Here is an 18,447-nt window from a genome sequence, read left to right as displayed (position 1 = left end):
GATTTAAAGCTTTCATCACGAAGTGCACACATCACAACAACAAACAAATAAATAATCAATAAATAAGTCCTAATTAATAAATAAATAAGTAGTCACAACATAGATAAGTAGGGAAGCGCACAAATAACGACAACAAACAAACTGATAAATAATAAATAAATAATGATTTATAAATAATCGATAAATAAGTAATCAATACAGTTCAAGGGGATTGGACGTCTATCGACGTCAATGACAGTCAATGGAGTTGAGCACACGAGTGTGGCGTTTTGGGTTTTGCTGTATTTTAGAACATGCACGTTTTGAGTATGCTAAGTAAAAGTTGTTAAAAAAATGTTTTTTGAGAATGGATCATGTGGGTCATGAAAGTCATCAATTGTGTCTCCTATATGTAGTAGTCATACAATAAAATGCAACATGTGAAATAATTTTCATAGTTTTCATCACCTCTAGGGGGCAGAATATACTAATTGGTAGTGGAGCTCCAGTTGGCCTGCTTTCATCACCACCAGGCAGTGCAGGAAAAAAAGAAAACAAAGTTAAAAAGTCAGAGGAACCCAGGTTTGCAAGGTCATGTGGGAAATAAGTCAGCTCAAGTGGGAGGTTGCGATTCGAGAAGGCCTTTGCATCATCTCAGATCGTCAACTCCAACTCCCAACATTTGCATGCTTTTCCCTCACGTCGCCTCTTCATCCCTCAAGTTTCACGCCTGCTTTGGATTATTGTTGATATTGGATGCCGTAAAAAGCTGTGAAAGACTAACAAAGGGATCAGCAAGGACATCTATCTTGGCTCCATCTTTCTTGATCCTTTTGAAAAGGTGCTCTTACCTGGGAGGAATCATTCTGATGGAATAATGTCTTTGTGCTGGAGAAGAAGATCCTGGTCTCCAGCTTTTTTTGCCGCCTCTCTGGTTCTTGTCTCTCTTGGTCATGCTGAATCCGACCCAGGCGGAAGGCTGGCAGAGTCGTCCTCTTGCTATGGAGGCTTTGACCTCTACTTTGTCCTGGACAAGTGAGTTTAAAAAAATTGAAGAAATTATAGTGACTCTAAGTTTATCTGAACCATTTGTAATAAATTATCCTTTTTTATGGATAATACGAATTAGGATGTAAACCCATTGAAAGACATTTATACATTTGACATATGAACCCTTTCTTGCACAAATTATGATTATTTAAATCAGTTCGATTTTCTCAAATGTGTTTGTAATGATGTTTAGAAATGGACACCTAGCAACCCACTGTTGTAATCCTTGTCCCTGAAAGGGTTAAATCTTCTATCATTTTATCTTGTGATGAGGTCAGCAGAAATGTTTTGTTGAGCAGCATGAATAAAGTTTGCGTTGCATGTCCATGTGTGAAATATTAGTTCCTACTCAGTGTAGTGTTAATTCTCAGCAACTTAACACAAACCATGATGGGACATTTGACCCAAAAATATGTGCAAAAGGTTTGCACATGTGCATGAATGCAGCCTCCAAGGGTATCAAAAGTTTAGAATGGGTTTACATAACTCATCTAATTCACAGTGTAGTTGGAAATCTGCACAGATTAAGAGATACAATGCAAGAATAGTATCAAAATGATATTTGTTGACAGAGAATAATACTCAGTTATGATTAATACATATTGTGGTTTAGAGTAAACACTGCTTCACAATGACTAAGGCTAGTATTTGTAGAAAGGATCAGAGGGACTCAGTCCAAAGTCACACTAGTCAACGTTGATCTTTATAAAGGCAGGACTTTGAAAGAGCTCTTAGAGCCTTTCATCTCATAACTGCACATAAACGTGGACTTTATAGTAGCAGGTACAAAATCAGAATGTTTGGGTTGAATCTAATCCATAAAAACGATTTACGCCGCAGTCTTTTATTAGGCTTGGGAGTTGGAGTTGTCAAGTAAATATGTTATATCTTTACTAGATGCAGTTCCTACTGGAATCTCTTTGCTTGCTGCCTTTTTTTTCTCATATCGTTTCTGCAATGTAATTTATCCTGGATGCAACCATGTCCTCCATTTGCTCCCACCCTCTCACCCCAGCATTAGCCTCATCATCTCGCAGTGTCTACACAGCCTATCCTTCCATTATTGGCTCCAGATGTTTTAATGTTTCAGCCTGTTGTCTTGGCCTTTGCGCGCTGGAACTTATGTCATCTTAACAATGGAAAAATAGGTGTTTCGTAAAAAAAAAAAAGAGGCCGAGAGAAGCTGAGGTTATAAAAGAAAAGTTTAAATGACACCTTTGGAGATGAAAAGCATCCACATTTTTGGTTCTTTATCAAATGAAACTCATGATTTAGTCTCATTGGGTATTCTTAGTTATTATAGAGAGCCATTTCTTATCTAAATGATGAATGGTCTCCTTGCATTTTGTGATCCTGTTGTGTTTATTTTGTAACTGCACGGGAACGGAGACTTAAAGGCCCCTTGTGGCCCAATAAAAACATGGTGGAACAAAATTTAAAAAAACAATAGCACAACTTGAAGAGCATTCCCAATAAGGCTTAAGGAGAGAAAAATGGATTAGCACAAACACTGGAATGTCGATATTTAATGAGGGGGTCATTTATTAAATTGAAATGAAAGACTTCATTAATTAGAGGTGGAACAAAGGATGTTAACAGTCATTTAAATTGAGCTCTAACAGTGCAACTCCTGAGGGCACGGCAGCTTAAAGCTTTAAACTGCTTTTAATGTGCTTCTGTGGGAGCACTCTGGTTTTAATTTCTCAGCAGTTAATTAGAACGGGGCTTTTACGACAAAGAACCAGGAAATTAACCGTGCAACTTTTTGCTTCGCTAGATCTGGAAGTGTGATGAACCACTGGACTGAAATCTATCATTTTGTGGAGCACTTAGCGCATAAATTTATAAGGTAAAGTAATCATTGTTTTTGGCATGCACAAGATTTTAAGAAATATTTATGGACAAAACAATTTTTCCTCAGCCCACAACTAAGGATGTCATTCGTTGTTTTCTCCTCTGAAGGGAACATTTTAATGAGACTGACAGAGGACAGGTGGGTACTTATGATCAGTTTTGTTTTGATCACAACAAGAGGCAATAATTATAAATGATCAGATTGCATTTTGAAAATAAATAACTTTGCAAATGAGATTGCTTCATGTATATGCCACCACAGAGAACGTATCCGGAAAGGTCTTGAGGAGCTCAAGGTTGTTCTTCCAGGTGGAGACACCTTCATGCATGAGGGCCTACTAAGGGTGAGACAGCATCCCTCCGCCTTAAACATACACAAAACATGATAGCATGACCTTCACTGATGTTCTTTCTGACGGGGCGTGGTTATTTGACAACTCACTGTCCCTGTTTTTATTCTACAGGCCAGTGAGCAAATATACCACGGACACACAGAAGGTTTGTATTTTAGGATTTCACTCTTTTACTCTTAAAGGTAAACAACCATTCTCATGCTAAATGCGTGAGAGGGCAAGTTATTCTGAAGTGTCTCGAACATTTTTATTGTAGGAGTCTTAAAAGAATCCATTTACAATAAGTAAAAGTCAAAGACAATTGACAGTAAGTTTTAGAAACTTAAAGAAAAGAAATCCAGTGAGAGCAAAGCTTTAGTTTTACTCGTATAGTCACTAGTCCTAAGTACCGCATACATACCAAACCAAATAAAAAATAAATGGGGAAAGTGGTTTCAATCAAATACATGGAAAATCTGAGGACACAGTGTTACATAATACACTACATTACGTTTCTCATAACCAATTCAAATCCCCAAAATATTGATGGATGACATTTCAACGTATTCAGAACTCAATTCACTTTGAAAGAGAAGCGGCTTCATCTGACATTGAACTTCCATTATTACCTTTTTCAAGGTATATTCTAATGTCTCCCTTTTTTGGAATGTGTGATGAGTAAAAATAAATGGCAAGCTGATGGCTTTGTGAGCGAGTATATCTTTGCAAAATTGCGTTTTGAGTCTAACATTTTCATACAAGCGGGCAGTGTTTGCGCATTATCCTCTTGGTGATGACAATGTCTGGATAATAAGGATAATACTCTGTTTAGCAAATGCACTTGCCATAATTCCACTAACAATACATTTATTTATGAAGGTATTTGATAATATTGTCTATATCTGCAGGTTACCGCACTGCCAGTGTTATTATAGCTTTGACAGATGGGGAGCTGCATGAGGATCTCTTCTTCTATGCTGAACGAGAGGTCAGAAAAACAAATTAAGGCTTTCAAACTAATTTTTAGTTGGTGAAAAGTGTCTTTTTGCACCACAACCGACTATCGTGCAGGTAAGGTTTGCTATATTTGGTTGGCTGCGTTCAAAAACGTGGATGGCAATGATACTGCTAAATAAAACAATGATTTATTCTTCAACATGGTCTCCATTGTTGCATGACATATGATAATTTAGATGAAACTACACGGTTGGGCAGATGTGTTTTGTAAAATGGTTGTAAAACGCTTGGATTTAACTGAAACCAGGTGCAGGTAGGAATGTTGTCTTATTTGCGTTGTCAATCTTTGCATACCTGACAGGCCAATCGCTCTCGGACCCTGGGGGCCACCGTTTACTGTGTCGGGGTGAAGGACTTCAATGAGACTCAGGTGGCTTTATACATCAGTTTTGAGTCTATATACCTAAAAGATTTTTTTTTTTTAAGTATCACATTTGTCCTATTTTACAATGCAACATTTTAAAATGAACAATATTGGTTGCAAAAAAAAAGCACACAGATTTAGGCTACGTAATATGATGGGGGGTAAAAAGCCTATTTTCTAACTGGCCTCTTTAACGCAAATGTTGGCCAAAAATAACAATAAAAAAACCCTACCTATTATTAGAACTGCCGTCAAGTGCAAGTCAGACAAACACACAATAATAAGTGACTAAAAAAAAGAACTGCAAGGGCTATGATAAAAGTATATTTATATACTATAATTCCTGTCTGGAATTCTGCTTTGTGTAAATTAAAATACATTGTGGCCTATTTCCACTACGTATGTCGTCATTTGTTTCGTTAACTAATCTAGGCTAAAGTGTAACCATCTGGATAATGACTGAAAAAGCATACAAAGTATGACTTGTGTTTTGCTCACGTTTAGCTGGCAAAGATTGCAGACAGTAAGGACCACGTATTCCCCGTCAATGATGGATTTGAGGCTTTGCAAGGAGTCATCGATTCTGTGAGTACAAAAACAACACCTGTGTGCAAAGACGTGACGTAAGAACATTGTCGACTCCACAGGAAATACCCTTGAAACACAATCCCTGCCCCCTATGACCTCATAATTTGACTTAAAGCGCCTCTATTTGTGAAAGTCCGCCTTGGACTTTGACTATGCTGTTTTTGATAAGGACCGTGTTTGGCCTAATATCATCACATATCTTAGATTTTGGATGTTTTGTGACCTCACTGTTGTCAGGAAATTAAAAACAGCATGTCGTGACAACAAGATTGTCTTTTGATATGTCTTGCTTGTCATCTGCACTGCATTATCATAACCTTTGGATTTCAACGAGCGAGCTTGTTGTAGTGGATACAAGGGATGGTTAATAAAAACAGTTAATGTAGCAGCAACATGTCGAGAAATAGATCAATGCTGGAAGTACATGTTGAAATTTGCGTTGGGATGCAAAGCGAGGGATTAGCATTACGAAAACGCTGACGCTGCAAAAATATCCAGGCGAATGCCAAGTTTTTCCCGTTTCATGGCTTTCATATTGAAGTCCCCCACCCTCGTTCTTATTTCCTTAGATCCTGAAAAAGTCATGCATTGAGATTCTGGCGGCTGAACCTTCCAGTATCTGTGCAGGAGGTAAGGAAGCAGGGTTTCCCTTCATGCTGAGTATCATGAACTTGCCAATAAATGGAGTACAAGTGATTGGTTGAAGTGACATTGTTTTTCTCATTTTTCTTTTCCTCCATCAGAGTCCTTTCAGGTTGTAGTGCGAGGAAATGGATTCCTCCATGCCCGCAATGTTGATAAGGTCCTATGCAGCTTTCGCATTAACGACACGCTAACCAAAAGTGAGTAAAATAGCTTTAAAATTGTTGCCAATTACATCTTGAAAGAATTTATGACTGAATATTTCAAATACTTTACTGCTTCAATACAAATGTGATATACTCTTAGTAAATACTTGGAATGTCGACTGCTTTCATACAATAATATATGTATACTCTTAGTAAAAAAAGTAGTAGATGTCAACTAAAGCCACCTTGGAAACAAGGTGTGTAAAAGGCCTTTAAGGCTAACAAACAGTTTCCCCCCAGTCTTTGCAGTCGGTTTATTTGAAAAGTTGTAAAAACACTTCCGACTGTGCAAAGCACAGGTCTGCAGGGGGTGTACGTGTAATTGCAACAAAAGATCAAACACTTTTGCTGAATCAGGCGATCTGGTAAAAGTCTAAGGTCTGTTGTGTTGATTTTTGCTGAATTATTTGGCAAATACAGAAAATGTATTCAAAGACTGTATTACAAAGAGGATGAGTTTAGATTATGGGACTCTAAATTAACCCCACGATTAATTGGTTCATAGAGCAATTTTCTAAAAATCTTTCCCTTTGTCATTAGCTAAGCCTTGGTGGATGTCTGCGCTCCACTGAGTGACTTTATAGTTATATTTGATCATTTCAAATAAAAAAAAACAACAGAATGTAGTTGTATGTTTTTTTTTTTTTTTTTTTTTAATCAAAGCTGAACCGTAACTTAAATCCAGTGTGCTCTTCACTGTAGTTGTTCGCGAGATACTTCTCAGTCCAATTGTTTTAGCTTTAATAGAGCAAAACATTCGTAGAGGTAGGGATGAACTTTGAGCGAGATCATATATGATCAATTTCAGTTTTTATTGAGGTTAAGTTGTTCCAGGCCACATTATTCACTTATCCTTCAATCCTGCTTGGAATTTTGAGAGCAATTCAGTCATGACCCATGTGAGTCTCGTGTTGATTTCCTCAGTTCTGGGGTATGTCCTCCCCCTGCCAGGATAAACATAGCGGCCTGGTCATGTTGCTTGTTGGAACTCCTTTGTTAAAAGCCAGCTGGAAACGGACAAGACCTAGATTTGCCTCGAAAACAAAAATCGAGGTGTTTCGATGACAGGCTTTCAATAGAAAACACTTGTTTTGATTTTGAGGGAACACTCTTCTGAGAAATGTAGTCACTATTTTCTGCGAACATGTTTCTGAAGTTCCTTACCCTATTGCCCAACATTCATTCGCTTGAGTAACAAGTTGGGAATAACAAACCAATTACAGAGCATCAGTAAGTTATTTTAAGTTGCATTGTTTTTAACAAGTGTTTACCACAAGAAAAGGCTGCAAGATTTGGCTGGTGTACTTATTTTTCTGACCCGCTTCAATCTTTTTTTTTTAGTGGTGAAACCATTGATAGTGGAGGACACATATCTTCTCTGTCAGGCACCGGTGCTTCAGGATGAGGGAATGTAAGATAATCACCTTTTGATTTGCCAATGTGCCACCAATGTGACCTGTTGAGTCATTTTCCTATTTCTTTTCCAGGACGGCAAATCTTTATGTCAGTATGAATGAAGGTCTTAGTTTTATCTCCAGTTCAGTCACCATTGCCACTGTGAGCTGCGTGAGTACTATATGACACGAAATGTAATCTTTTGACTTGGTAGATTTGTGGCAAATATAATGTAACACAGTCAAAATGACAAAAAATATCAGAATATAGTCTATCTTTTAATGTCCATAATTTTCTTTTCTTTTAAAATAGTGCATTGAGATGTCCACTGCATCCAATATTAAATCCGTATAAACAATGCAATTTGGTGCCAGGCTTTTTCACTACTATTGAACTACTAAACAATATGACATTAGGCAGTTTCTCATTTTAAGTTGACCTTGAGGAAAAATATTACGGTATGAAAACTTGTCATTCAAAATGTATTATTATGAGAAAACACGGCTTAGAAATATTTATTCCCTTTTAAAATGTTTAATCTTTTTTTTAAATTTATGGGGTACTTGGGACAGAAACCTTTTTTCATAATTAGTATTACAATAGCTTGTCCATAGTTAAGATCCCCCCGTTTACCTGTATGTGATATATCATATTTCCAGTAACAATGTGTTTAACAGTGTTTATTTTCCACCCTCACGACAAAGAAATTCCACGGTGGTCTTTTCAATAACACTCAGAACAAATTGGTTAAATAGAAGAATGGGAAATCAAAAGGTCTCTAGTCTTTTAGCAGTATATTTGAGTATGTTGTAACACTGTGTTTATATGTCACAGTCTGATGGAACTATTTTGGCCATCACTCTGCTCATCCTCATGCTGCTCCTCATCTTGGCGCTCCTGTGGTGGTTTTGGCCCCTCTGCTGCACTATTGTGAGTCCACTCACTCATACAGATTAGTAGTCGCTTCGTTTTATGCAGGAAATTAAAACAAACTGCTGTTAAAGGGGAGTGTCCCTGTGGCTAGCCCAAAAACCCTATGGCCTATTGTTAACTCCACTTCAATTTCCGGAGGGAAAAGATGAATGTTGATGCCTTGGTGGGGGCACATCACCCATTTAGACTCATCCTTCAAAATGCCAATTGTTTTTTTTTAATATTATTGCCCGTGGTTCCTTTTCCATCAATAAATACTGAAGCATGTCTGATATATTTGGTTAGAATAATCAGTCAAATTCAGCTTTTCCTGAAAAACTACTACAAGTCTAATTTGAGCACTGCTAGAAACAATGAGGCCAATATATCCACTTTTCCTCCCTCTGTTCTCGTCCATTTCGTGGCACTTGGAGCTCACGTGTTATTGTTTAGGAAAATTATTCCAGGTTACCATGGCGAGGAGTAATTTTTATTCCAAGATTTGGAAAAGCACGGAGGAAAATCACAAATAAGAAATATCAGGGTCACGCCAATTTGCCAAATGCGTTTCTTTTGCAGTCTGTTTTTGGTTTAAAATCAACCTGACATCTGTCAATGGCAAAAATTACACAATTACACTTTATGTGCAGAGTCTAATCAAAGCTCAAACAATGCAAATATGCAACACAGCATTTTTAAGATTATTATTTTTGGCCCAAAAATGTGAAAGGCAGATTTCTAGGTCACTGCATTGCTCATCTGAACGGATTCGGCATTTCCCTGCGCCAAGGGTGGAGACAACAATGTTTTAAACATGCTTTCATGACTTTATCTGATGTGGTATGCTCCTTCTCTCTGTTTGTTTATTCCTTTTTAGATCATCCACGAACCGCCGCCACCTACTGCGGAGGACAGTTCGGTAGGAAAAACACCCTTTCAGAATCTTAAATGCCAATGAGCAAACACTGTCATTCCCTTTCCTTCTGGAATGAAACTCTTGAATAATCTCGTGAGTATGTTGTGAAGTTAACGCCCTCCAAAATTGAAATTCAGACTTTAGCTATTTTCCTACCCATCCCAGTTTTACGACTGATTTTGATTTATAGTCTTAAGAAAATATGTAATGTAAATGTTAGGAGAAAAAAATGTGAACTATTAAAAAATACCTATTCTTTTGAGATGTTATACCCGGCTGATTTGACAAAACCTTATATACATCGTTATCGCATTGTTTAGGCTATTGTCATTTCATTAACCAGTAACATGTTAAAATCAAAAACACCTATTTAGCTTATTGTTTTCCATTTCATTGTAATTATTTCACAAAATATAAATGGTTCTGCAATTACTGCTCATATACTCTGCTATGACTAATAATCCGAAAAATACAGTAATCAAATAAACAACTTCTGGTATGAGGCTGTGCAGTTCTAGACAGCAGCTAACCGAAATAACAGGAATAAATGAACTACCTACATGAAGTCAGCAAACTGGCTCATATAAATCCCCTCATCCAAGTGATTCCCATCTCAATTTTAAAAAGGATGATGAAGACGATGACACGCCAAAGAAGAAATGGCCCACGGTAGATGCTTCCTACTACGGAGGACGGGGAGTCGGGGGAATTAAAAGGATGGAGGTGAGAAAAGAGTGACAAGTTAGTCAATGGCATCGACTTCCATTGATTCTGTACATCCAATGGGTTCCTGTTAGGTTCGCTGGGGCGAGAAAGGCTCTACTGAAGAAGGAGCAAAGCTAGAGAAGGCCAAAAATGCTAAAGTGAAGATGCCTGACCAGGAGTTTGTTCAGTCCCCCACCCGCGTTCTCAACAACGGCATGCAAAAACCCCTGAGAACTCACAAGTGGTACTCTCCCATCCAGGTACCAGAAAGAATATGACAAATGACAAACGCGTCTGATGAAATGTGAAAGAAAAAAAGCTCTACTATACAAACAGAGGAACAACAACAGAATTACGTGTCAACAAACGTTCATGTTTGGGAAACTTCAAATACTAATATTGCTGCTTGCACGCAGCTATGCGAGAATTGGGTTAAAGAAGTAACACTTCCTTCCCTGCCAGCAAGAGGTTGTTAATAGAAACCAGGCTCCTGTTAGACTGACCTCCAGGGAATGAGGCTGCGCGACTAGCATTTTTTTGCGAGGAAAAAACAGCTGTGTTGCGCCTCTTTAGCCTCTGAGCATTTGCTTTGTTTCAAACTATCATGAGACGTATAAAGTAGCTTTAGAACGAGCCATTACATCTTTGTAAGAAGCAAAAAGCAACAAAAAAATGGTAATTGCATCTGGGGCTGAGCAATTTGGCCTGGAAAAATAACTTTTTTTCATATTGTCTGATTTTTATTCTTATCACAAATTTATTTAAAACCTGTTTTTTTTTACGTTGGTGTTTATTTTTTATGCAATGGCATCGGTACATTAGTGTTAAGCTAGTAGGCATCCGATAAATGTATATTGTATTTTAGTGCACAATGCGTTATATCAGTTACATTTGCATATGCATGTAGTCGATTAAATATGACACCGCTGATATATTTTTAGGTTCAATCGTAAAATTGCCCCGCCCTAATTGTACTCCAAGATTTGTGTAATTACGACCAACTGAACTTCTTTGTTTGCATAGAACACACTGGATGCATTGTGGGACCTTTTGAGAAAAGCCTACAACCGCGTGTCTGTTATGAGACCTCATCCAGGTGATAAGGTAAGACCATAATAATCTCAATCAGTCTGTGTGATTCCTCCTTTTACCTATTTTACTGCTGGCATAAACCTTAATTTGTGGTTTCTTTGTGTTCCTGACAATGGGTCGATTCAATAAAACACAAAGTTATGTAGATACAGAATTTAATTATAGCCTTTTTTCTGTTGTGTGAATGGCAACGGAAGACTCTTTAATAATTTAGGTGAACTTGTGGTAAAATGGAGGTTAACCTACGCCTAATGTCTGGCCTCAGAGTGAATTCTTACAGGGAAAAGATGTCTGCTGAAGTCATTATAGGATAAAGTCAAATGGTATTTCTCACTGGCCGCCTGTGCAGTGGAGGCGATAATAGTGCTCTTTACTGTTGGCAATGAACATGCAGTCAAGGCGATGGGATTGGCAATTAACAACAATACATTATGAATGTCATTTAATCGACTTGAAAAAATGTACAGAGCGTCCCAGGAGTGCACGTTTATTGCCAAAAGTTAAGAGCGATGTTATCCATCCCTCCCCCCTGCAAAACGGTCCATTGAGAAATAAAATTTGGCTTTGTCCTATGATGACTTCAGCAGAAATCTTTTCACTCCATCAATTTGCGCTGCAGCCAGAGTTTAAACAAAGGCAAACCTCTCAGAAACACACATTTATAAGAAAAATCCTGAGTTTTTATCAACCAGTATTTTTTAAGTTACTAATAGAAAGTGTCGATGAAGTTTATTTTCCTGATTCTAGCTAAACAACTGCATTTAAAAGAACTAGCTTGCATTTTTCATGTGTCAGCATGATCAAAAGCATTCAATAACTCAGGATGTGCTATAAAAAGACCTTTACATTCACATATGAACTATAGTATATGTATAGCAGCTGTTTAATTCTTTTCACAATTTTTTGTCAGGTGGCACACAGCTGTGTTTACACTCAAGTCTAACCGGGAGTATGGAACAATGTGACTCATTGCTTCATCCCAAATGTTTCTCATTTAAACCGCAAGGACAGCTTAGCCAGTGTTGAGGGGTCAAAATGTTCTTTGTTTTAAAGTGTAGGTGGACATCAGCGCATGCATATATACACACGTCCAAGTGTGTTGGGACAGCATGTCAAACAACTGACCGAAACTACATGCACATGCATGTCGCTCTCCACAACAACACAACCCACTCATAAATATTAGAAGAAAACACGACTTAAACGTCCACATCCATGTCAGCGGAAACTATGACCTTTCCTAGAAGTGGCCAAGTTACGCAATCAAAACTGAGATTCCATTTATCACCATTGGTTGGTTAGTCAGTGTTCATTCAAAGATTCATTAAGTCCAAGGCTGCTCTGTCCGTGTAAGACCGTGACCGGACGTTTCGTCGAAAGACGTTTGGTCCCCGGACGTTTGGTCGACCGGACGTTTGGTAGAACAGACGTTTGGTAGAACAGACGTTTGGTAGAACAGACGTTTGGTAGAACAGACGTTTGGTAGAACAGACGTTTGGTAGAACAGACGTTTGGTAGAACAGACGTTTGGTAGAACGGACGTTTGGTCGCCGGGTTCGCTCGCTGTCAAATTATGACAGAGAGTTTAATGTTGATATTTTAATATTAGATATTTAGATATTAAACTCACTCTCTCTCTCATGATTATAATTTTGAGAGCTGGTTTCAACTGTAACAACCCAGCGACCAAACGTCCATTCTACCAAACGTCCGTTCTACCAAAGGTCCGGTCGACCAAACGTCCGTTCGACCAATCGTCCGGGGACCAAACGTCCGGGGACCGTACGTCTTTTGACGAAACGTCCGAGTACTGTGTAAGACTGCCTGGCTACCATGTTGGCCAGCCCTATTATAATTAGACTTTTGAAGTGAGAGCGTCAAACATAATGGCTGGTCTGCGACACATATGGCTCATATATGTTAAGTGCGCACACGAACTTACATTATTACTTCTTACACCGAATTCATTCTACTCCACCTAATGAGTGAGGTCAGCAAGGGAAACATAACCAAGCAGGTGTTAAACATTAATTGTAGTCACACTAGATTTCAACTTGTTTCCAGCAAAGTTACACGTATACTTTAAATTTTCATCTGTGTATTTTTCCATTTGGTGAAAAAAAAAAGCCAAAGAACAAAACAAAACAAAAAGAAACATAAAAAAAAGATAGACGCTAAGGTTTGCTATGCATGACAGTGTTAAGCTCTATGCATGATTTTGTGGCAAATATCTTGAAAACATCAGGGCTCAGGAATCTTTGGCTTTGCAAAACCAATAGCAAACATCTTGATTTTACGTGGGTTTTGCTTATTGTAAACTTTCTGCTGGGCACTGGTTAAAATCCTCCTTGAGGATTTGCAGTCAAACAGTCTGTTCTGGTTGCAATTAGGGATCCACTTTTTATAACTTCCCTTAAATGAATGCCGCACAGGGACAAATAAATTCCAAAAAACAGATCTTTTTGCTTTGTTTGCGCATTAAAAATTGATGTATGATAAAACAAAAACTTACAGACACAGTTGGACCTAAATTTGATGGATATTCACAGTCTCATCAATGTGTGAAATGTAATCATAATTTAGTGGAATCCTCATTGAAAGAAAAAAAAAATCCTACTTATCATACAAATGCCGGTTGATGAGTCAAGAAGAGTTGGCTGAAAATTGGAACCAATCATGGAAGCAAATTACTGGAATTGAAAGCAGGCGTCTGCTCAGCACACTGTTAAAGCTAAACAGGCAAGTTATGCATTGCTTTGCAGAGGAACATCTCAAAACTAAGTGACTTATTAAGAAATGTTGAAACTTTACTGTATGGAAATCAAAATGAGCACACGCACAAATCTGTCACAACTGTAAATGCAATGATACACTGCAAAATAATGACAGAGCCTGCCTTTAACTTCTCCCTAATACTTTGAATTATTAAACACAATTAGGAAAAAATACTCACTTTAGTAGAGGTACTGATTCACATTCTTAAGGGAGTAAACAAAAGTCTATTTTTTTGTTATTTCTTTAGATACATTTGATTTAGTGCATGTGCATATGTCTATACTGTCTTTTTTGCTTCTATAGGCCTTTTGGGAAAAAAAGGTCATCAAGTTCATTGCACTTGAAGTCTGTCTAACATCTGCTCCATTTGGTCATTCCAGGGCAAATGCATGAACTTTATCCGCATGAAGCCACCACCCCCTCGTTACCCCGACTACAACGCATCGCCTATCTACACCCCTCCCAGCAAGAGTCCACCTGCGCCACAGAGCTCTCTTCCGCCAATCCCCGGCCGCCCACCGTCCCATTTCTTCTCCACCCTGCCCCTCTTTCCGTCGTCGCCCTCTGACCTCTCTCCCTCCCCTCCCTCGACCCCTCCCTATTACACTCCGCCTCCCAAACGAGCCCTTCCTCCCACGTCCTTGAACTTAGCGGTCGAGCCCGAGCTGCCGCCCACCACGCCGCCGCTGCCGCCCACCACGCCGCCGCCCCTCTCTCCCTCTGCCACCCTTCCCCCCTTACCTTTAGGCCCCGCCCCTGGGCGCGCCCCACCACCAGCCCGCCCCCCGCCACGCCCTGGCCTGTAGCTGACAAGTTGAGAATCCCAGCACCAATTCATGACCACGTTTCATTGTGTCTGCGGTAGAGAGAAGCCCAAAGAGGCCACGGCCCACCTTGTACCGAGGACAACAAGGAGCCGCTTTCCGCTATTGGTCGACACTGACTTTTGCCCACAGAGAGCCCAACGGATGCTTGAATCAAGGACAATGACGCCATCATCCAGCAGAAAGATGACGGACTCGCACGGGGAAGCTTGCTCGTGTACATGCAAAAATACTTCCAACTGAATGTCTGTGATACATATCACGTTATAGCCTTTTTTTGGCTCAAAATCCATGTTTTAGTAATGTGTCTGCGCCAATGTTCCCTCTAAGCTGCGCGTGTGCGCAATTGCGCACTACTCTCGTCTTCTCTGCGCACAGCAAATCATATGGAGCGCACAAAATAAAATCCCAATTTTTTTATTTTTTTTTAGCTGTGAGGCCGACGCGCGAACCACTCATCCGCCGGGCCGCCCATTCATAGATATTAACCATTACATTATATTATTACTAAATCATTTATGTGTAGTAGACATACACCTGCTTATGGCAGGTGTGATACTGGTTTGTGCCCATAGCGAGCAATGATGATGTTGCTCACACCGGTACTCAGTGTGCTCAGGGAGGTTGTCTTTCTGCCCAGACAAACAAAAAATTAGAGGGAACATTGGTCTGCACCCATTTGTATGTTATTAACCTGAATTTTACATGATTTGGGGCAAATTAGTTAGCGACCCCCAGATAGGTCAATGTGGATCTCTTTTTCAACTTCATAGGCCGCAGTGCAGACTAAACGAAGCTTTTCAAGATAATGCGAATCACAGCTGGCCTGCTAAAATTCCATGTCACTGTAAACAATCGGGACTTGGACATGACGTTTGGCCGCTGATGCTCAACTTTGTTATTGTAGATGCTCCTGTCAACATGTGGAGAGAGACAGACTGCAATCCTAGGCGAGTTTTGAATAATGCTCACTTTAACTTTTTATCATTATTTTATATCTGTTTTATTTTCTTGTTGTGCTGTGCCTCAACTAATTGTCACAAACTTGAATGACTCATTTCTTATTCTGGATAAGAAGTGATCTAGGACCTTTCCCAGTTGACCAGTTAACCCTTGTACACCGTGGACTGGTCACCAGACAATCACAGGTTGAGCATGTACAAAAAAGTTTGCGCTCACATTCGTACCGAAAAAGTCAATTGGAATTAAAAGATAAAACAAAACGTGGACATAGAAGTTGTTAAACAGGATATTTACACATTCTACTGTATTTCCTGGACTATATGTCAGACTTTTTTTCATAGGTTGGCTGGGCCTGCCATTATTACACATTCTACTTCCAGTGTTGGGCGGAGTTGTTCAAAAGTGGTACGCAAGATGAATACTTGAATGGATTTTGGAGTGAGATTATTGGGAGTTGGGTAAACAAGATATGGTGTGTTGTTCAGGCTATAGTTATCTGAAAAACGAATACATAATACGTTACATTAACACACACTTATGTTCTTAATTTTATTGTTATGTATTTGATATTTTTTGGTATTTACAAGACAAAAAGCGGAGAAATGGGAGGACAGCTGCAAAAGGATCTGCTTTTGTTGAAAGGCAAGCAGGAAAAAAATGCTTGCTTTTGTTTCTGATGAAATAAAATTAATCCAAAATGCAATTTATGCTCTAGTGTGAAAAATGTTTTTTTTTTCCTTGTCATTGGGAATTTTTAGGCCTGTGCAGTGAATTATCATCCTTGTCGTCCTCCACAGGCTTGATCAGGAAAATAAATCAGTTAAGGATAAATTAAAGTAATATCTCATCTTAACAATGAAGCTTTCAAAGCATCCGTGGAAAATGCTTTGTAAGAATTTGTTTGGATGTTTTTATAATGGTGAAGTTTGATCAAAATGTTTGACAAATGCTACTGCAGGCTGCCATTTTGAAGGTCAGAAAATTGCAGTACTGTGTTTCATGAAAAAACAAGGTAATGCTTTACTTAATGCATAAAATTAAACTTTGCAGTTACTATATAATTTTCTGGGTGCTTTTATAACCACCATGACTGCCCGGTATGGTTTCCATATACATATATGTATTTACATACATTCCATCCTAGTGAGCAAAAGTAAAAACTTACTTTATTCCACTACGTTTGGCAGGCACAAAGACTCCAATTTGCTGGTCCTCTTTTAGACAGGGCTTGCGTGATCCAAAAAAATAAATAAATAGACAACCAAGGCACGAGGCGAACTTGAAACTGAAACCGGTTGTCTCATTAACATCAACATCCAAGCAACAACTTACTGGTTTTCCTGCTTTGCTACACCTGAAAGCAGGACGACTAACGACCCAATTAGATCACTAAATAAATGTTTTTTTTTGTTGGATCTTTTTTTTTTTTGCTTTTTAAAAAATAAAACAAAAAGCAAATCGCCTAATGTTTAAATTCAAGTCAACTCAATATTAGCAGTGACGTGCAAATCTGAAAATTGTGCATGAATTAGATTATGGCTCTAACATCTGTGACGGTTGAATTGGAACAGCGGGTTGACACGTTGATGTTTTTGCAGGGTAGCAAATTAGAATAAAATGAAATAAAATAAATAAGAATTAAATTTAAAGGAAAATGTATTTGAAAATTGTATTTAAAAATACATTTAAACTTAACATTAAAATAAATAAATAAATAAATTAAACTAATTGAGTTTCTGCAAGGACTAGGCTTGTTGGACTGGTATGGTTAACCAACTCCAGATGTTCACACGCTGCATTATGCAGACGTGCACAGCCATCACGGAAAAATAGCCAAGCACGACTAATGCTCTGGAAATATGGACGGGCCTTAGGAAAGGCATAATGGTGCTAATGGGGATTGGCAGCATTTGGAAGGTGAACGCAAGAATAATGAAGCCACGTCTCACAAGTACTACAAAGTATTTTGAAAAAAAATTGAGCTGAGAAAACAGTGCTATCACTAGTTTCGGGTTAGATATGGAGGATAAAACCTATGTAAAGTCTACTTTCTGCAGGCAAAATGAACACACCCAAAGTTTTGGGCCAGGATTTTCTTTGAGAAATGGATGGAGACAGCAGTGGCCTGCCACCATATGTCTTCCACTAGGTGTTGAAGTGGATTGAAGTGTGGCGCTTGTGAAGACTGCAACATATCATCCTCGCCTTTCGCTGTCACTGACCTCAACATTCACCTCTTTCGCCCCTCTGGAAACATCTGCAACCCTCATGAGTTTTCACTCCTTCAGGGGAAATCCTCTTTGAGCCACACGTATACGTTCATCTTCAACAATGCAGAAATATCAAACTATAATATTACCTCAAATTTTGATCCCAGATACTGAATAGATTGTTTAGTTATAATTGGTGTCTTGGCAGTATCGTGGCTTATTGCATGAGCTCATGAAGTGAAGTCATCCTTTGGCTCAATTTGAACATCTGCCTCTGAAAGGACTGATTTGAGAAGGACTACATATTATGTTTATTGACAAGCCCAGTGACCTTTTAATTCACACATTAGCCAATACAAATAAATTCATAATCAATGGGCAGCACAGTGGAATGTGTTAGCTGTCGTACAGGATTGGGTAAGCTTTTGTTCTTAACAGCCACAATGTGGGAAGAAACCGGAGTACCCGGAGGAAACCCACGCAAGCCCAGGGAGAACATGCAAACTCCACACAGATGGACATGACCTGGATTTGAACCCAGGACCCCAGACCTGTGAGGCCGACGTGCTAACCGCTCACTTCACCATGTTTTTAAAACCTATAGATAGTAAATCATCTTTTTT

General features: G+C 38.8%; 1 protein-coding gene and 1 long non-coding RNA gene across 3 annotated transcripts; one reads left to right on the top strand and one right to left on the bottom strand.

The window, feature by feature from the left end:
* Window positions 1-262: 262 nt before the first annotated feature.
* LOC144074298 (uncharacterized) lies at window positions 263-16,962 on the bottom strand. The gene is made up of 4 exons (XR_013300270.1): window positions 16,780-16,962; window positions 5,095-5,200; window positions 831-1,006; window positions 263-758 (listed from the first exon to the last, which is right to left on the bottom strand). It is a non-coding gene; the product is annotated as an uncharacterized LOC144074298 (long non-coding RNA).
* On the top strand, window positions 324-16,254 carry antxr1a (ANTXR cell adhesion molecule 1a). 2 transcript variants are annotated; one of them, XM_077600659.1, is made up of 19 exons: window positions 324-1,014; window positions 2,807-2,878; window positions 2,951-3,022; window positions 3,146-3,227; window positions 3,348-3,381; window positions 4,124-4,203; window positions 4,534-4,602; window positions 5,101-5,181; window positions 5,754-5,814; window positions 5,928-6,026; window positions 7,374-7,443; window positions 7,520-7,598; window positions 8,262-8,357; window positions 9,217-9,258; window positions 9,883-9,978; window positions 10,053-10,220; window positions 10,984-11,064; window positions 14,208-14,314; window positions 14,504-16,254. In XM_077600659.1, exons 1-19 carry the CDS (start codon window positions 857-859, stop codon window positions 14,631-14,633), a joined length of 1,677 nt encoding a protein of 558 aa, XP_077456785.1. In that variant the 5' UTR covers window positions 324-856; the 3' UTR covers window positions 14,634-16,254. The 2 variants fall into 2 exon arrangements, with proteins under 2 accessions (XP_077456785.1, XP_077456783.1); XM_077600657.1 differs by having other exon boundaries at window positions 14,208-16,254.
* Window positions 16,963-18,447: the final 1,485 nt, after the last annotated feature.

The sequence above is a fragment of the Stigmatopora argus genome, chromosome 5 (assembly GCF_051989625.1).
Source record: "Stigmatopora argus isolate UIUO_Sarg chromosome 5, RoL_Sarg_1.0, whole genome shotgun sequence".
NCBI lineage: Eukaryota > Metazoa > Chordata > Actinopteri > Syngnathiformes > Syngnathidae > Stigmatopora > Stigmatopora argus.
This window is presented reverse-complemented; position numbering and strand designations above follow the sequence as displayed.